Source organism: Mycteria americana, chromosome 4 (genome assembly GCF_035582795.1).
Source record: "Mycteria americana isolate JAX WOST 10 ecotype Jacksonville Zoo and Gardens chromosome 4, USCA_MyAme_1.0, whole genome shotgun sequence".
Lineage (NCBI taxonomy): Eukaryota > Metazoa > Chordata > Aves > Ciconiiformes > Ciconiidae > Mycteria > Mycteria americana.
In genome coordinates, this window is record NC_134368.1 from 4291192 (window position 1) to 4311873 (window position 20682).

Sequence of the window (20682 nt, forward strand, 5' to 3'; positions counted from 1 at the left end):
AATCAAAGAGAAATGCACGGTTTCAGACACTCAGGCCATATTTCATACAACGTCGTCCTTCCTCCCCTGCCAGCAAAGGCAGCCCTGCCTACTCTAAATGAAGCTCTACATGTAGAGCCTCAGCGTCCAGTCCTGGCATTGTCTCTTCTGATGCAAGCTGCTAAATGAAAGGGGGGCCCTGGCTTAGGTGAGAAACAAGTACTTTGCCTGAATGCAGCACAACAGAGCTCACGACTTTCCTACAGCACCTTCTAGGGTATGTCTCAGGGCCTGATCAAATGCAGGCACAGCTGCAATGGAGGAAAATAAATGAGCCAGAGTTCGGACATTTACGTGTGTGTATGCATATGCGTGCTTAAACGGGCTTTATCCTCATTTTCTCCCCTGTAGGTCTGTAAAGAATTGGGATGGAGAGGCAGTAAACTCCCAGACTAATCTCTCTTTCCCTTCTGGATGCTTTCAAGAGGCTGGAGGCTGTAAATGTAAATATTTTAAAATTGAAAAAAAAAAAAAAAGGAAGAAGTATATTTAAAAGATCAGGGAGAAGTGTAAGCAATAATTTCAACTCATTCTTGGGATTGAACTGCTTGCCAGCAATTGCTAAAAGCCCCTGCAAAGTGTCCATTTATAGGAGAATGTCTGCCATTTTGGAGATGGCATTTATATATGTAAATGTAGTAAAGTGTGCATGCGTATCTGTATGGTCATGGATGCACACTTTACCATGTGCTATGAGTGTCTGGCTGTGGAGAGACACCAGAAAAATCTGCTCCTGAGCATCAGAGAGCATTAAATGGCAAATGTCCCTCTTCCCCCTTGACTAGACTTTCACTTCTGGTGACCTGTATATCAGCTCATCCTAAACTGTGCCCTCAAATTGCTTACATTATGCACTTGCATGTGTTAGACCTGCAAAGCAGTGTCACCAGCGGCCAAAAATGCAGGTCTGGGTGCATTTACTCCCTCCAACAGTGGCATGTGTGCACATGCATCCCAAGAGGTGAGTGGAAGGCGGGAGGAGTAATGCTTTCACCTTGACCTTCCAGGCATCTCTGCTCTTCAGCAACTGCCCTCTCCCTGATGCCTTCTCTGCTACCTCCCCAGTGCCAGCAGTGTGCTGTCCTGTCAGGATCCCAAAACCACCCAGGAAACCAGTGGCAGCTGCAGTCCTTACATTGCAAAATGACTTTCTGTGTCACCCCATCATCACTGTAGGAACACACTTCCCTTGAAGGCCAAAGAAATGGGGAAAAAAAAGATGCATTTCCCCACAGGGGTTCCCGTGGAGTACTGGGCCCTTGCTTTGGTAGGGCTGAAGCTCTCAAGCTGGAAACCTCTGGCTGATTTTGCAGACACTGGCAAACATGCAGACAGCAATGAGTCTGGGGTCAGTGTAAGTGCAATGTTGCCCATGTGCCTTGGTGGGATTTGCTGCTGGGAGGAAAACATTTGGACAAAATCTGCAGGTCTTTGTGCAGTAATTCATCCAGTTCAGAATCTTGCATTGAGTAAAAGGCAGAAGGGTGTTAAGGGTGTTGAGACAGGGCCAACTCCAGATATCTCTCAGTATGCACTGTACAAAAGAGTAAAAAATAAAAGAAGTCCAACTTTTCCTCTGTTCCCCTCTGTTTTGATTTCCTTTAAAGCAAATGAACAGCAGAAAGAAAGGTGACAGTCTCTTTGCTATGCCTAGGAGCCTTTCATCTCCTTTGATAGCCACCCTTAAGAGGATTAGCTAGATGTGCTGTAGGCACATTCATGAAAGACTCTTAATGGGTTTGGGGGACAGTGCTGATGTGGATGAGTTTCCATCCAGGACACATTCAGTGTCATGTTTCCACCCCTCAACTTCATGTTCCTGCTCTTTACTCGCCTGGCTTGAGACGCTGCACCTCCAGACTTTGCCTCCATCGCCTACGTGTCTGTGCCTCTGCCCACAGCTTAATCTCATGATGTCTCTTTGTGGCTCATTGCCTGTCTGAAATTAGATAAAACCAGTGCCTGAAATACATGGCCAAGTAGAGTTTGGGTGACCATTTTTCTGAGTTGCAAAGCACAGGGTGTGTGAGCCTGGCTGAGGTGGGCCTGTCATGGCTCCACCCTCCCTGCAGTCCCCGGAGGAGGAGGCCACGGTGCCCTCCTGAGGGGATCTCACAGTCTGGGGCTGTGAGAAGAGCAAAAAAACCCCTTATCAACATTGCTTTACCATGCTAGCGGACATAACCAAGGGCAACTGCTGATAGCCACCAAAGGCTTTGATGTATCAGGCATGTCGGAAGCCACCTGGGAGAAGAGTCATGAGCGTGACCCTGACTGGCGAGAAGATGCATCTACACGAGGGAGCTCCAACTGCATGTCAGTTCTGTTTTAACTTTGACTCTATGGGTAGTAGAAACGGGCCCCAGGCTCAGCCATCCCACCTTTCCTGAGCCACAGAGCAGGTTGAGTATGGACCTGAGCAAAGTCCCTAGGATGCATCTTTATTCCGCGTTGTTTGAGAGAGAGACAGCAAGTAAGAGCAAGAAGGGGAGAGAAAAAGGCCGGGGATGGCCGACACCAAAAGGAGTTGCTTTCTCTCTGTATCACAGAGGTATGTGCACTAGAGCAAGGTGGGTTGAAAGTGTTTCGCTGGAAAGTGAAATGCGAAATGCATCACAGGTTGGACTAAGAAGACAGACCTGCACACGCATTGGCATCAGTGTACACATCTGGACGCTCCTCTGGCCTAAAACCAGGTTATGTGGAAGGGGCAAAGCTGTGGTCACTGCAGATGTGATGGCTGAGAGCCAGGATCCCCCCATCCTGCTTGGGAATACCACAGTCTGCTCACCCTCCAAAGCAAAGGCCTCAGCTGGAGGTCCTGCCCAGCCCTGTAGACCTACAAGCTCCCAACCCGTTATCTAAAGGATCAGCTACCAGCTACTGCTCGGCAGCATCCTTTCTGGGTGCTGCCTCTGGATGGAAACATGATCACATGTACTAAGGCAGGGTTGGCATCTTTTGGGGTTTGATCCTTCCATTAGATTTCGTGGTGGTGTTTTTAAGGCAAAGGAGACATTCTGGTTTCCCTTAATTGCACAGGTTCTTCCAAAGCCAAAGATCCAATGGAGGAAACAGCTCTTGTACTAAGGCCATATCCACCCCACATCTTCCCCTCCTGCCGTAGCTCATTAAAATGGGATATACCATTGGCTCTTACTTGAGGAACCCATAATCCCAGAGAAGGGGCTAACCTCCACGTGGGGGATGCTTGTATAACCTTTGGGCAACTGCATTTTATACCTGATTTCTGCTTCCAGTCTGCCTGAGAGACGCACAGATGGTATCCCTTCACATTTCTGCTAGATACCTTGAAAGAAACCATCGACAGTTGTCCCAGTGGCTTCAAATATCTGTTTCTCGCAGCCCGCAGCAGTCTGTTAAGTCATAGGTTTGATAGTCAATTGTTTCCGCGAAGTCATGAGGGATCCCGATAGAGACAGACTCCACCTCTGTTTTGTACGTGGCTGTCATCCCCCCTTTGCTGGAGCCACCCCGGATTTTATTAGAAAGGCTGTTCATCTTCTCCTTCAGCTGGGTGGATGCTGGTTTCTGGAAAGGAGTGAGCATTTTCCAGCCCTTGAAGCTGAGTGTTCGCCTCTTACTGGCTCTCTCCTGCAAGGAGGAGTTAAATATGAATGAGCTGTTCAGGGTGTTAATCCTGGGCCTCAGGTCCGTCTCAGAGTCTTGCACCGAGCTGTTCATGGAGGCCCCTCGCCAGTGGTGGTCGTAGATGCGCCAGATGGGCCGTCTTCTCCGGTGGCATTGGCACTTGAGCAGCCTGATGAAAGCTCGCTTGAACTCTTTGCTGGAGCATGGGTAGATGATGGGGTTCACGCAGCTGTTGAAGTATCCCAGCCAGAAGATGACCTTGAAGACCATTTCAGAGGGCTTCAGAGATGGAAAGAAAGAACCTTGGAAGGGATTAAAAGAAATATGGTTAGAGGAAGGGGAAGGGTATGGCAGCGCAGGGTAGCAAGGGTGGTGATCAACCCACTCTGGAAGAGGCAAGACCTGCAGAAAAGCCTGAAGGTGTGATTCTGCTATTAGGTCCTTGGCTAGCAATGCCATTGCCACCAGAGTGAAGATCTGGCCACTGCAGGACTGCAAGGCATCGACCCTAAGGTGATAATGATGAATAATACTGTGTCTTTGGCAGGAGCCTTCTAGCCCCCACTGCAAGAGGGCTCCTAGAAATGGACCCAGCACCCTCAAACGCAGCTGTGAGCCATCGTGGCAAGCCTATACAGCTTGGAGGGAGGCTGTGAATTGTTGCAGGAGCTACAGAAGGGGTGGTGGGGATGGAGGATTTTTCTCACACCTCTCGCTGGATAACCATCCAGCTGACACCCTCCCCCCTCCCCTGCCAAATCCAGCATGCACTGTGTTTTGAAGGGAAAGTCCTGGTGCAGGAACACCACAGCCCCATGGCCAAACATGTTTACCTCACTGTGAGTTCAGCCATCCTGCTCTGAATTGATGCAGGAGACTTGCACCCAAGAGGTATCTTCCATACCTGGGGCCAGGCTACTTTCTGAGACCCTATAGCAGGGGCTGAGGGCATCATTTTGGGGAACAGGTTCAATGGTCCCCATGCCTTCCTGGTTTATTAACACAAGGCCCTGTCCCATTCCAGATCAGACAGAGAAAATTGTTGCTCAGCTGGTTTGCATGGATTAGTTCTTGGTGCCTGCCTCTTCCTACATGTGTCCTGCTCAGTTCACCACTGCAACGTGAAAGGATGGATACAGCCCTGTCACCTGCACTGGTGGAAGAGCAACACCCCTTCACCTCCTCCACTCACGTATTTTGGGTCATCAATATCACACGCCCTCTGTTCAAATTTTGCAGTAATGTTAAGATGGACACTTAAAGTGGGCTCAGATAATATCCACCGCCCCCAAGCTTGTACCTGCTACTTGAAAAAGCTCTTTTGTCCACCCCCAATCCCTATTTACGCTTTTGTGCTGGAGGCTCCTGGTGGTTTTCTTGGTGAAAAAGCTGGAGGGGTTTTTTGCAGCCAGAAGATGTCAGTGTTGCTCCCACATGGCCCCGTCACTTAGCATTACCCACTCAGATCTGAAATAACTTTCTGACTCAGCCTTAATTTCTTTTAATTTTAGCTCTGGATGACAAATCGTGCCGCCATGTGACTGAGCGTTAATTTGTATTTTAGTAAATAACATTAGCTCTGGATATCATTATTATTTTCCCTGTGCTAAAAAGCCTGGTGTCAAAACAGTAAAACAGGTGCCAGGAGCCAGAAATTCGGGACTGACACTACATAAAAGCTCCCCAAGCTGTTTGCTGGAGAAAAACCATCATCCAGGAAACTCAGAGCACTGGTTCCAGCAAAGCTTTCTTACACCCATCCCTAAAAAGTGCAGAAATTACAGCCAGACTCAGCATTAGGTACGTGGGCTACTCCATCGTGGGGACGTGGGAGAAGACAGACAGATCTCAGCATTTTCTGCTGGTTAGGCAGGGAAAGCGCAGATGCAGCCATGCAGCCTAAATATCTGCCGAAGGCCAACCCAAGTTGTAGACCCAAGTTGTAGGGCTGGAGTACACGCTGTTTGTCAATATGTGCTGAAGGAGGCATTGAATAGGGACAGTAAGCAGGACTGACATCTCTGTGCTGGAAAGACCTGGGGCCTTCATGGAAATGAATAGCATTTGCAGTTTAATGAGCAGCCGCTGGTGTTGTAGTCTGTGGTTTTGAACAGAGCAATAGCACTGGGGTTAGGGGTTTTCAGAGGCAGTGCCCCCAGCTTGGTTGTTTTTGATTAGAGGGGTTTATTCCTTCTGGGACAGTGGTGAGCTTTATAGGTTGGCACTAGGCTGCTTGAATCACCACATCCAATTCTAACCACAGCAGAAACACCCCAAGTGTTTAGCTAGGAGCTTTTAAACACCCCAGTGGTGCTGGGGACAATCCCCCTTTGCACTGCATGTAGCATCTCCTCCATTCTCCATCCGACCATGGCTTTGAGGCTTCCCCCTTTCTCGCACTGGCCCCAACCCACCACCCTGGACCTACAGGCACCATCCGATGCTTTGGGCAATGTGGACCAGTGCTGAGTTTCCAAGCCTGGCGTCAATTCCTCTTGTCAACCTCAAGTCTTGACAATAGTGGATGGGTCTATTTTCCTGCCTGGACTCACCTTCTCTCCACCCTACCCCGGGATCGGATTCTCCCCAGAGCCCTGTTCTCTCTGCAAAGGGATGCCTGGCTCTCAGCCCTAAGACATTGTATTGTCCTAGCTTGACCCTGCTGTTGCTTAGTGTGAACGTTTGGGGCCAAGACAGGTGAAGGACTTCATTAAGCATGTAATCCTGCTCATACTTTTGCTGGAGAGAGGTTCCATGCCTCAGTTTCCCCACTGCAGAATGGGGCTAATTACCATAATCTCTTTCACAGTGTTGTTGTGAACCCTGTTTGCTGTGTGCACCGGGTTCTCAGAGGAGCTGCAAGCATTATGTAGCGTTTTTTAACTTTAAGAGAGAGGAAAAGAAAACAAAAAGCTATGGTAACAAAGCACATAAAAGAAGGGTCTCTTTAGAAATGAGACTAGTAATTACTGCTTGAGCCAGGCTGCTTAAGAGACTGGTGCTTGCTTAAACAGCCTGATGGCTGTTAATGTAATAACTTATCTCTAGTGTTTAGTGGTTCGTTGCACAACGCAGTTTCTGTACTTCATGCTTTGTCTTTTGCATCCAGATTTAAAAAAAAAAAAACACAACAAATTGAAAAGAAAAAAAAGCTATGAATTCCCTGAATTTCAACTTTGGCTGTTTTTCATCCGTTAGAACCTTGTGTACATCTGAAGACAAGAGACTCATTACCATCCTCATTACCATGCAAATAAGCGTGCCCCTTGGAAGAGACGTGTACTGAGTGCATCCATAGTTTCCTCATTTGATCACACTGGGATGAACAGAACTAGGCAGGGAGTCCCCAGAACAGGTCCTTGGCTGGTAACTTTGTACGTGCTGGAGCATCAGACTCTCTTGATAGGCACTGGGAGGCTGCATGTAAGGAAGAGTTGCGGGGTCCTACTTGGGAATGAGTAAAGTATGGAAGGAATTAGCTCTTGCTTTCATGCACACAAGTATGCAACAACATTTTGAGAGTGGGGAGGTTTTGAACTTTGTAGTGGTTACTATATAGAAGCATGGATGTTAGGATGTGTGGAAGAAGTACTGAGTAATGGACACTTGAAGAGCTCAGGAAACACAGTCGGATGCTTCCAAGGTCCAGAAATAGAAAATGGGGGTAAAACATCAGGTATAGCAACACAGAGCGGTGCACCAGCTCTTTAGCCTGATATCTCAGCGTAAGAGCACTTTTTAATGATCTGGCCCCAAAAGCATCAAACCCAGAACAGGGCAATATCAAAGAACAGGAAGCTCAGATATTGTAAGACCTGTGTCACAGTACAAGTTTGTGAAACCTGGTCTTGTTTCAAAGAGGAGCTCTTCCTACTCACTCAAATTCAGCCCTCTGGACAGCTGTCTTGGGCATCCAGCTCAACATTCCTGGCAAAGCTTGGTATATTTTCCAGAGGAGGAGGTGCTGACACCCACCTTGGGGACATCTACCCATGGGGTGGTCTTGGTGTGGTGAGCAGTGACGCTGTGTGCAGTATGTGTGCTGGGATCCAGCAACCCCCTGTCATGCTGGAGCATCTGGGGCCCCAGAGCCCTCACAGGGAGAGGACAACGGAGACTTGTCTTGCCCTTGCTCTGCTTGAACCGCACTGCTGCTTTTGGGGGTAGTGCACTCAGCAGGGAAGTCTCCATCCAACCTAACCAAATCCACACGTGAAACACAGAGACAGCCTGGGGAGAAGGGACAGACCTCTGAGGTGCCCCTTCTCCACCCTGACTGCCTACCCAGTGATGCTCACTGTCCTGGTGGATAGAGGGTCCTGGTTGTATCTCAGTGTAGGATGCCCCCAGGTAGGGTGGGATGCAGATTCTCATCCTTCATATTTCCACTGCCTTGTTGAGAAGGCTCCATGTTGGCTTGTGGAGACCCTGCTGAGGACTTTGTCTTCTCCTAATAAATGAAAATTTTATAATAATACTGCTGGTGGGCTTGAAAGTCCTTTTGGGGCTTCATTCCTTTCGGCCTTTTATAAAAGGTCATTCCACATCTTCCAGAGTCTGAATCCTAGTGATAGAGCTGGGTCTGAGCAAGGACTGCAGGTTCTGTTGTAACCCTACATAATTATCTTCAGGATCATTAAGAAATTAGGAAAGCTGCAGGTGAGCTCAAGGAAAGCTGCCCCCACCATGCCAGGTGACTGGACTCAGTCTAAACATGATCTGAAGATTGAATTTCTTTTTTTTGGTGGTGCAAAAGTTGAGCCTATAAGGTATGTGCTCTGAAGTAAAGCAAAAGAATAATTTATTTGGTGTTCTTACAGTGTATGTGTATGTGTGCAGGACGTGCATATGTGTTTGTATGCTGTGTGTGCGCCTACATATTTTTTTTGCCCCAGGTGAAATCACCCTGCTCATACCTGGGAAAAAAAACCCAGCCAGCTACAAATCTCTGAAGCCATGGGCATGGTCCCCAAAGCTGTGACACCCTGTGCTGGGTGGCTAGTGGATGCAATCTCCCCTCCACACATCCAAACACATATCCCATTTTTTTAGGTTGTTTGAGTGAGCACAATGTCATGATCTTTCCTTGTCTGCACTTCTCCACCCTGCCCTCCCCATGACTCAGTTGAAGGTGATATCACTGGATTGTTTGGAGAGTTGCCGGTCCCAGTGTCCAGTGCTCAAAAAATTAAAGCAAAACAAGAAAAAAGACAAATGCACAAATGAAAATGGACCCAGTCCAATCTAAATTCTGGCCCTGGCTCCCAGTATGCAGCCAGAATCTGTGAGCAGGCTTGCTTTCTGCTGCAGTTGGCAGGGGCATCTTTGTTTTAAAAGGTCCCTGCTTTACAGCATGTCCTGAACAGCCCATGGCACAAAAATGCTGCAGACGTGATAGCAGGTGGGAAAAACAGAGTGCCAAAGTCATGCCCCAGTGCTGTCCCACCATGAATGGGAAATGCAAAGACCAGCAGGACTGTTCATGCTGACAGGGGGCCTCGCTGTTGCTTGGTGTGGGCTTTGTATAAGGAACGGCCCTGAGCAAAAAGAGCTTATGGAGAGCTGGACCTTGCAGGTGTTGGCAGAATGCCATGGAGAAGGTAAATAGGGAGCTGTTATTCACTGCCTTTTCCACTACAAGGGGCATCACAGGAGATGGAGGCTAGTGGGTTGTAGGTTAAAAGCAAAGAAGATGGTTCATCTCACAGCATGTTGCTCAGCTGTGGATGTCCCTGCAGCAGGAGGCTGTGGATGCTAAAGAATTATTGGCCAAGCTCATGGAAAAGAAAAAATCTACCAAGGTGCAAACCACTCTGTTCCTGAGTTAGGAAGCTCCAGAAAGCCAAGTTTAGGATTAGGCCCATGGTGGGGACATGTGCCCCATCACCTGAGCTTCTCCTGAATGTGGCTTCACAGGTCAGGAGGGGTCTGAGGACTCCCTCGGGATGTGTCAGAGCAGCAAGTCAAGAGAATTGCAGCTGGTATAGGAAAAACCCTGATGCAGGAGGTACCATATCTGCCAATGCTCCTTGTGGGCTCTCCTGGCCAAAGAAACAGTCAGCCTCATCCTTCTTTTTTTCTGGCTCTTACAAAGTAAATTAATTAAATCTGGTCCAAAGTATTAATGAGCTGCCATTTTCTGCTCATTACCAGCTTGCATGCCTCCTTGCCAGCTCCTACCTGGGCCCCCATGAGGGACAACCTCCCTGATGCACCTGCCAAGCTATGGGAGAACGGGCTGGATATCAGCAAGGATTTCTGCTTATGTGTGGGACTGGGAGCCTCATCTTCTGACCAGTCTTTCTCAGCCTTCTCCTCCATCCACTATTACCACTTCCACTGGGCATCTGTAGGCATGTCAGGGTCCCTAGAGGGTTAACACCTCCTTGCAGCTGGTGGTGTGTCTTGGAGTGATGGGCGAGTTCACTGCCCTCCTAGGACAGATCCAAGAGCTGCTTGGCGTAGGGAGGAGGACAGCATGTTTGCAGTGACGCCGGCGTTTTCCCTGGAGGATGATGGCGTTGGGATATTGGGTGGAATTCCGCAGGCCTGTGAGCCTTCCAGCTGACCCCATAAACAATGTCACAGATAAGTGACAGCTTCCATCACTCCAATGAAAGCCCCGACGAGCTGCCTGCATGCCTCTGCGCGTAGGCATGACTGCTTGCTCCAACTTCTGCACCCTGATCTGACCAGGAAGAAAAGCAGGGAGAAGCCATTCCTACCCTGCCCGTTGCTGACCTTCTTGGCAGTGTTGCCTTGTCCCAAGTTGATGGTTGGAGAGGCCCTCCTGGAGAGCCCCTGGCAATGCCAAAGCCCACGGTGGGGTGTGCATATCTGACATGCGGGGTCCCCATGGGGAGGGAGGGCAGTCTGCGGTGTGGTGGGGCTCAGGGAGGTATGGTTTAGGCTGGGGGTGGTGGGGAGGTTGTAAAGGCAGGAGAGACCAGCCTGGGGGGGTTGAGGGCTCTGGAAAACACCGACATTCTCAAGCAGGATCTCAAATTTGAGGACTGACTCGGTTTGACTGTCAGCAAGAAAAGGATAATGCAGCAGAACCTTTTTCTGATAATTCACTGGTCTAATTCACAGTACCCAAACCTGTCCCCTAACCTCTAGGCAGTATGGTCCTAGTGATGTCTCCAAAGCTTTTCTCTAAGTTGCAGCACATCTGTACGACTTCGGCTGAAATTGCCCTTCATTCCCCTCAAAGCTCACACTGGAACTTTTCTCAAAGCAATCCCATCAATCCGGGCCACTAAGGGGAGTCATTGCCATGAGGATGTTTCCAAGGCATTAAATTTCCTGAAAATTGTGGGTATCTTCTGTGAGTCACCTAGCTGAATTTAGGTATCTGAGCAGGTCCCTGGGCTCCTCTTACAGTCAATGGTTTAGTCAGTAGACTCTGTGGAGTGGAGGCCATGATACATCTCATCCTAAAGCATGAGCCTGTACTGGGCAGGTGGATCACACGAGGTCTCAGATATGGACCCAGACTCCTGGCTCATGGGCATCCACATCATGGGTTTCCAAGGTTACTTCTGATGGATTTCACCCTTAATGTCATTGGCATCTGGTGGTCTTCTCTCTTAGGAGGAGTCTCCAAAACCTCCCATGCATCAGTTTCTCTCCTGTGCAGGATAGGACTTTCATCACTAGAAGAATTTCACCAGTGAGCATCACATAGTGGTGAAGGGTGGCAAAGTGAAGAGCCACACAGGTACATCTACACTGTTACCTAACAGAAAGCTAATGAGTAATTTCAAGTCTTGGATTGTGCACAGTGCTAATTTGCTTAGCATGGTCCAGCTAGACCTCTCCAGATAAATTTGGTCCAGAGAACAGTTCACTCCAGAGCCCATTCCCAAAAGGTCATAAGGACTTGACTATGCAGTCCTCTAACATTGTCCCATCAGGCTCTGCACCCTTAATTACCTCCATATGTCCTCATGACACATCACAGGGCATGCAATGCAAAGCAGCTCTTTCAGACTGAAGATCCACTCTGGTGGGCTGCCACACAATACCCCCTGCCCTTCCAGAGATTCACAGCTTCCACAAGAGAGCAATTATGTCGTAGGACCACTGGGGCACTGCATGGGACCCAAGAGAAGCTTTGGGCCAGGTGCTATAAAGTACTTAATCTGCTCTACAGCCCTTGCTCAGGGGGCTTGATACCATAATCTGTTTTTTTTTTTTTTTTTAGCAGCATAGGTGACCCTTAGTAGTTAGCTTGGTTCCTGAGAAAGTTGTAGCTAAACTTGTCATTTGCTAGATACCATTGGGAATGTGCTTATGTGATACTACAGACAGGCGAGGGGGCCCAAAGAAGGTTCAATATACCAAGTTTCTTGGGAGGGCACGGACCCTTCATCTAGGGATGCACAGATGAAAGCAGCAGCAGAAAATCCCCAGAAAGTCATCACATTCATTGCATTCTCCTTCCAAGGATCAGATGTGCCACGCTAGCACCATGCACAAAGTTTCATTGCCCAGAACTGAATATACTGTTTTCCATCTTTCATTCGGGATCTGTAAAGAAGAAAGTCATGCTCAAGATAATAAAGGAATAATTAAGAGATTGTGGTCTGCCACTGCACGGGCATTGATGGATAGATATGTAGAGCCCTGTAGAAGGGCCAAGAAGGGATTCCCTTGTTTTCCAACTCTGTAGCCCTGTGGCATGATGACAAACCCATCTTTTTGAAGTATATATGTCAGCAGGATGAGGATTGAGAGTTTTTCCCTGCTTCTTAATTTTTAACAGGAGCTCTGTGGATCCTACTCAGGCAGGACCAGGCAGAGGAAAGGGAGAGAGATATTGAAACCACACCTGGGCTTGGACACTGCAAACCAAGCTCATTATATAACAAAGCTCTTAAAATGGTTAAGGCAATGCTTTCACGAGGGAATGAAGAGCAGGACCAAGTATCTCCTTTGCGTGTTGTGGAAGGCAATGTTGGCCCATCAGCCTTCTCATGCCTGTGATGAAGCCAGGACTGGGGCTCTGTCTGAGGACTGCTGCTGACCATTAACCCTGGGCCACCTGATGAGCTCATCATCATTAGTTCTTTGCTTGCTCTGTGGCGAAAAGCATGGCTGGTTCAGCATCGAAAGGGAACTATATAGAGGGCCTGGTAGCCCCAAGCTTGGTATTAGACATTGTCCTCTTCATGCCCTCAAACCAAGCTGTCCATTAACTCACCTCAACACTGCCCTGCTCGAGTAGCTTTTTTAGCTGCTTGGTTCATCCTCCAAGAAGAAGGGCTGGGCAGCAGAGTCAGGGCCACAGACAATGCTGAACACAGCAGGGTCGGTAGGAAGATGGGCTTTGAAAATAAGTCACAAACTTAAAAAGAAGACAAAGATGTAGGCTTTTTTCATCTGGCTTCTAGTACAGAGTCCCTTAAAGGTAATATTTTTGCAGGGTTTCTTATGCTTGGGAAAGATATATGTGTATCCAACTTCCCATTCCATAACGATTCACAGATAATAGCCTGACTCCAGCCCCAAAAGGGACTTTAAAACAAATCTTAAAATAATGAGACTCAGCAAAAGGACATAAATAAAATTAGGGGAAAAAAAAGTCTAGAGGATTGGCCAATCCAATTGGCAAATCCAAAGGGAGATATCAGGAAGGTTTTTATTTGCCAGATGCAACTGAAGGAAAAAAAAAAAGTCTCCTGAGAGAAGGAAAAAGTCAGGGTAACTGAGCTGCATGTCAAGAGCTCTTGTCTTGCTGTCTGAGCAGGAAGAAGACTGGAATCCGCGTGCTGATGTTAGAGCGAGCACAGCAGAGACCACAGTGAGATTCTTGTCTGGGTGGAAAACACGCTTGGGGCAGTCTTTGAAAAGAAAATTTCCATCTGGCTCAGGATCTGAATGAACACAATGGCCGTGTGGGGTTGCTAGGTTCCCTCCAGGGCAATGCAAAAATCAGTGTGTCATTCAAGAGAGGAGCGCTCCCGTGGCTCTCCATTAAGCAAACTCCGGAGCATCTTGAGCGTGAAGGTCTTGCTGCATCTGTGCCTGGGTTTCTCTGCATGATGGCATCTTGGGCACGCTTCTGGGTAACACAGCCAGTATGACCAGCCCTTGGGGAAGGGAAGCATTTATGGACAAGCTGACTGGCTGCCATCTGCAGCAGGAGTAAGTCGTAGGTAGAATGTGTCATGGGCAAATATCCAACCATAGGCATAAGTTGCAAATAATAATAAGCAAAGATGCTACTTATTCAAGCCCTGTGACTCAAACAGTATGATGGCAAACCGCATAAGTTCTTGGCCATGGATAACTTTGTCCTAACTAATGGCTTGCATAATGCTCTCTTTTGGTGGACCATAACCCTTCGCAGTAGGAGGCTATGTCCTTAGCTTCCTGATGCTTGCATTGCTGTCTCAGTGGTGTGACTTGGTTTGTTAAACTTAGGAGGCTAGTGCCATTTTAAACACCCCAATGTATCTTGGTCAAATGCTAATGTTTCAAAATGGTGTGGGTCCTCTGTAAATTGTCTCATATCAGCCAGATCTGTGGAGGTGCCTCAGAGACCCTGGGGTGGGTCAGGTGGCACTAGAGACTGGTGTTTAGGCTACTGAATTGAGCCCTGGATGTCTGGCTTTTAATCTGGCACCAAATCCAGCTCAGCAAAATGAATCTCATAGGACTGGTGACAAACTACCTTGGGCTGTGACTTATCCATCTCCCAGGCAAACCTGTGCTATGCCAAGTCAGTGTCTGGGCCACAAAGTCCTTGAATCCACTGCTTTTATGCATGGAGAAGCAAGGGAGGTTGGCTACCATTAACTCCTTGCTTTGGAGTCTTGTGGCAGATGGTTTGGGAGTGCAGTAGGTCACCCCCACCACAACCCAAAAGTCTTCCTCTCCTCACTCTGTGACATGAAGAATTGCCTCAAGTGATCCCTTTTTAGGAGGCACAAGCAGAAGCTACTGAGCTAGTGATGTCCTCATCACTAGCATCAGTGCCTTCTGCGGGTTTCTGTTCCCTTCATGATGGGCTGCAGGATTAGTGAGGAACATAAATTCTCACATGGGATTTCTCAAGAGTGGAGGCAAAGTTCAATGTGGGGTTGGTTAGGAATGTAGCCTTCACATCCTGTCTGTCCAAAGCCCCCTGTAAAAGGAGGTGTGGGGGTTATGGGGGAATTTCTACTTCTTTTGGGGTCCCAACCAGCTTCCATTGGCAATCCAGTGAACCTGTTTTTCAGTCCTTTGCCCAGACAACCTCAATGGCTGACCAACCATCTGAGACACTATCCTGATATACCCTCAAACCATCTTACAGGGTTTAGCTTTCAAAGCCTGAGATAAACAGAGGGAAGAATTGATGCTCTCAGCTGGGTGGAGATTGCAGACTGTGGAAGGGACAAGTGTTGGGAGAGGTTCCCAATAGACCTCCCACAAATGTAACATCTACTCAACATTAGGAAATATTGCATGACCTTCTTTGTTACGACAATGTTCCTTTCACAGACTGCTCTAAAAAATCAACAAGAACTTCATGATTTTCAGCTTTGTTATTTAGAGAAATTAAAATATTGTATATAGAGGGCAAAGAACTTAACGAAATACATACTGTACTAAGAATAATCGCCAATAACCAAGGAAGAGAGGCACCAAAAAGGATTCTGGGAGGTCAGTTGAAGATTCACTACAATAATCTACTTGAGGAAACCCTAGGTATTATGACAGGAGAAGCAATGACAAACTGCCCAGCAAGATGGGCAAGTTAGTAGAGGCACTGCTGTGACTTAGCCCTGTGATAACTCCTTTGACACATATTTCATGGAATGTCATCAAAACTTTTTTTGCAAGAAAATTGCAAAAATGTTCTTCAGCCCTTGCCATAAAGAGCTCTCTGCTTCCAAATCTATAAATAGTGAATGGACATAGTACAGGGTTTTTGACCGGTGGTTCTCCAACTTTTCTGAACCAAAAGCTGTTAATCCTCATCATTTTTTGCAGACTGGCTGGCTCCCTTATAAACTGGTTTTCTGTGAACCATTTACCAAGCCTTCATGGACCATCAAGGTCTGGAGACCACAATTTGGGAACCACTGTTCTAGACTACTAGTTCTTGCATTTATTGGCAGACACAACTGTGCTGAGCACTCCAACTGACTTCTTCTGTGCAGCTCCTTTTAACACCTTCCTTAAACTTCCCTTTGCAAGTAACTGCTGTTCCTCTGTGGCTACTGCGAACAGAAGCCTGGCTTCAACTCACCTCCAAGATAAAATGTCCCTTTCTATCAAGCTGTATCCTCCACTTTGGTCAGAAACGTTGAGAATGTGTATTTTTTCCAACTAAAGAGCAAGCTTGGGAAACCCTGTAGAAAAGGAGTGGAAGGGAATGATTCTCAAGCAAGTTATCCAAGTCTTGGAAAAACCACTGTGTTTGCTGGGTCGGACCCAAGACTACTCTTTGTTTTTCCAACTCAGAAGTTCTTTTCTCCGCACTTGGTTTTCTAAGAATGTGAACTCACCCGCCCCGTCCTGTTTACAAGCTCGTAAATATGTAGATCAGATTTGGCTGCGGGGTAGGCCTTGGAAGGGCTGAATCCTGCTGGGAACACATGGCATTTTATGTACACTGAGGCCAGATCCGAGCTGCACAAAGGAAAAAGGCAATTTTTCACTGGGCCCAACCCAACGCGGGAAAAAATTCTCCCTCCAGAGCAAGATGCGTGAGCCCTGACTTTAATTTACAGCGTGGGGTGAGCAGAACTCACCTTGGATGGGTGAGCATCACCAGGACCCAAACAGAGATAAGACCAATGATCTAGAAGGATGCTACAGTGGAAGGTTTACTTACGCTGATTGCTGGCAAAACTGGTGGCCCCGAGTCTGGAGAACTCGCTAGTGGCGGGACGCCAGCGTTTGGAAAACATGCTATCAAGGGAGGTGTGGGAGCTTCCTCAGTGTGTTTCCACCATGCCGGTCCCAAGGACATTCTGTTTATATCAGAATTGGGCAGACAGCACGTCACCGGCCGTGGAGCCTGGCACCGCAGCACTCGCAGCCTGTGCCCCCTCCCGGTGTCACTGGCTGTGAAGGATGCTGAACAGCATCCTCCAGAGAGCCGCACCGCCAGACCCGGGTGCTGTGACGTGGAGGAAAGGGTGGGGAAGAAAGGCTGGGGGAGGTTGGTATTTTCAGCTCTGATGAAAAATTGGGACTGGCTTTGCAAGTTCAGGAGGGGTTATTCAAGACCAGCCAGCCAGCTTCTTGTTTCTTCTCAGGCTTGGAAGGGAAAATCCTCCAACGCCTGCCCTGTTTCCGCACCCAGCTCCAAGGCACAGCCCTTCTTGTGTTAGATCGCACGGAAAAATCTGCAGAGTTTCTCATCGCTCGCTTTCTCTTTCTTTCTGTTTTTTTTTTCCTCAACAAGAAGGGAAAATAAAAAAAAAATTGTATTTCCTTCTTCTCCCCCAACCTGAAATTATTCAGGGGAGATAGGAAAGAGTTGCTCTGTCTCTCCCCAGCCCTGAAAGGCAGCTTTCAGCTGATACCAAACTCTAAAAACATTGCACTTCAAAAAGAGACTTTTTCCCCCTCTCAGAAAACAATGGGTCAGTGTATAACAGGGCTCCAAAAATATAACAGGAATGGTGAGATAACAACATCCTCATCGCTCCCGACAGTTCCTGAAGCCCTTAGCTCGAAGGGATAAAGTCTCCTGTTTAACGCTGCATCGGTTGCTTGTGAAGGATCCCTCTGACTCGGTCCTTTCCCCCGTCTCCACAGGGAGGGTCGTGACATCCGTCTGATGTGACCACCTGCACATCTCTTATCTGGTTATTCGGCAGTGAGGCACTTAAGCCATTATCTCTGCGGGTACAGTGCACAGGGACAGGATAAGGGACCAGATTTCGACCAAGGGGCTTAGCATGGACCCTGGCATAACTTTGGCCTGGACATAGTGCAGTGGGTAGCAGAGCCGAGGCATGTACCGGCGTGCAGATCCCTGTTTGGGAGGGTTTAGCTGTGGCAATGCCAGGCACATGGCTAACAAATTGACCCTGATCCCTTTTATTTGCTAGCACTGATGTGATGGGGGGGCCCACACTTTGTGCTTGGTGCTGTAGAAACACAGAGCGGTGGGAAAACCAGTCCCCAAAGGAGGAGTTTGCTACCTAACGCTGAGCAGGGGTTTCCTGCACACCTGCAGCACACACAAGGTTTGTACCCCAGGATTTGTGATCCACAGCAATACGTCTGGCAGCATGGATGGCAGAGACTGCATGGGTTGCACCACGTTAGGAGAGGAGAGAGCTTGCGATGCCTGGACTAGAGCAGTCTCCAGCAGAGCCGGTGTCGTGATATAACCATGTACAGTGGTGTCAAGACCCGTCAGTGGGAAGGGGTGATGTGACGGTGTGCTTCCCCCCGCCCTCGACCTTTATCTCCTGCAACCCTGCTTAGGTGATAACCACCAGTGGTGATTGTAAATGGATGCATCTGGTCACCATCGGCTCAAAGTGGATTCAGGAGACAGATAACAACACAATAGCCTGTGTTGGGCTATTGTGTTGTGCCTAGGGCTATTGTGTTGTGCACCCACCCAAGAAACTAAAACCTGTGGTCGGCATGCAAATATGACTATGGGTCAATCATCTTATCCCCCATAAATAGTGAGCAGCCCAAGGGCCCTTGGAGCTCTCCTGCACGGCAGCGGGCTGCACGCCAGGATCTCCCCTTGAGCAGGGACGTCTCTCAAGGTCACTCCTCGAGGCTGAGAGATTCCTTGCCGCAACAGATCCTCGGTAAGTGACTAATAGCATGCTAAACTTTGAAATCTTAGCTAAGTGATATAAAGGATTGATTGCGCACATATAATCCTTTAGATATAAACCGTTGACCAAGTCTGGGACTAGGACTGGATCCAGCCGCACCTAGACTCCTCTCTGAGAAGGAGTTTAGAAAGCAAGGGGATCCTTTTCCAAACCTCATGACTCAACGGGAGGGTCTCCCTGACAGTTTTGTCTGACCCTGTCCTCTATGCAGTAAATAAGCGAGTGCACCTCGCCATCGAATCTTGTTAAAACACTGTTGCATTGAACTTTGTTAACTCCCTATTCTGTATCAATAAACTATATTTTTACTTCTCTCTAACGAGTGAAGTGCACGCTCACTCCATCCGCGACAGGTGACAAGCCCAGAAACCCCAGACTATTGATACTTTTTGCTACCTGAGCAATCCACCTGGATGTCGTGGCTGAATAGAAAGGAAAATGACACAAGAGGCAAAAACTGGCTGCCTGGTTGTCATAGCCATAGAGCTGAGCCTGGGACAAGCACGACGACAATGCTGGGAAGGACCAAGAAATGTAGCAGCAGACCAACCATGATATCATGGTGGTTTTGTTTAAACCTTACAGCCACATGGAATTTTAAGGAGGCATTTCAGGAGAGAGAACGCAAGAAACTTGCTGCACTGCCTGGTTTAAATGCCTGCACAGGGCAATGGGATCTCTGCTGAGAAGAGATGAGTGTCTCAAAGTGCCTCATTATGGTGATGAGGCTCATTCTCCACTGACATGCTTCCTGCTCCATCTCTGCCCTATCTCTATTTCTTTTTTAATCTCTGATCCTGAAGGGAAAGGATTGAAATTTGCATTCAATTTTCATGGCAATTTAAGTACATCCCATGAGATATCTGTCTGCCTCTCTCTCGCTTTTTCGTTAGATAAACAAGCCTTTTTGCCTCCTGTGCTCTTCACTCACTACTCAGAAGTCACAGACATGGGATTTGGGGTGCACTCCCTGTCTTGTTGTGGCCTTGACTCCTAATTAACTTTTGGATATGCTAATTTTGCATATTCACTTCTCATTCCAGGGAAGTGACCCTAAGTGGACTTTCCACCCCTCCTTAGGAAAGTGCTGCTTTTGTGGACAGTCCCTGTCAAGACAGATATCATCCCAGGTGATTATTATCTCCTCTTCTTCCATCATCACCAACTCGTTTCTGACTTGCCACCTCCCTCTTTAGGAGACTTTGATGGGTCCATATGTCAAAGGAAGAAAAAAAACATGCCATGTATAATTCGCTTTGCTTCTGCACTTCCATCAGCAGTGTCGTCTAAATGCAGCAAGGCTGGGGGTCCAATGGGGAGCTCCCAGTGGGTCCCCAGGATGTCTTGGTCAGTAGGTCTTCAAGCAGAGGTGTTCAGTCTTGTCTTGTGCAATGAATCTATGGCTGGGTAAAGAGACTCTGCATTTGCTGTGAGACAGGACCCAGCTTCCCTACAATGCAGATCCCCTACAAATTACCTCCAGATATTCAAAACACTGAAAAGGGCAATTTCCCTGGCAACTGAAACCATCTGTCTCAGACAACACCAGTAATATGCTTCTTCAAGACTGTGAACTTGCTTGTACCTAGAGACAAATATCTTGTAATACTGGGTGAAGCTTAGCCATCTGATGATCCCTAACATAAATGTCATTGCACAGATTTTAAAGGTGGTTACACATTAACTCTCGTTAAACTCATGGGCGTTAAGCATGAAAATATCTTCTGAACATGAGGGTTCCCAGTATCAATCCCAGTATTGCATACATTAGCAATACTGTCAGTTCTGGATCAGTATTCATGCCCACCCTGAAAAGTAGCACGTGGGAACATTTTGGTGAAATGGTTCATTAGAGGAATATCTTTCCTTCCAGTGACAGCTGATGACTTGTTCTTACAGCTACCTCCCTCACAGAAAGGCTGTCAAGGCTGTTGGCAAAGAGGCATGTGTGAGCCACCTAGGAGTAGCGTTTCACAGAGCGTTAATAAAAACAACACAAGCTCAGATCATAAAAAAGCCAAGAACATGAAGAGATGAACCAGACAAAGGAAGACTGAAAAATGGAGGTTGTTCATATGGAAAATCATGTTCCATTTCGGTGCCCACAGTGCAGAAAAGAAGCCAAGGAGACAGAAAATGCTCTGAGGAGCTCTACAAGACAACGCAAAGGTCTGGAAAACTTGACTTAGAGAATGAGATTAAAGGATCTTGATCTATTGGC

The 20682-nt window shown here is 47.7% G+C and overlaps 1 protein-coding gene across 1 annotated transcript in view; it reads right to left on the reverse strand.

Moving 5' to 3' along the window:
- Positions 1-3205: 3205 nt before the first annotated feature.
- ADRA1D (adrenoceptor alpha 1D) overlaps positions 3206-20682 on the reverse strand; it is a 47998-nt gene continuing 30521 nt past the window's right edge. The window contains exon 2 of the mRNA XM_075499485.1: positions 3206-3953. Coding sequence (XP_075355600.1) covers positions 3385-3953 — 569 coding nt within the window. The 3' untranslated portion in view covers positions 3206-3384. The remainder of the gene's footprint in view (positions 3954-20682) is intronic.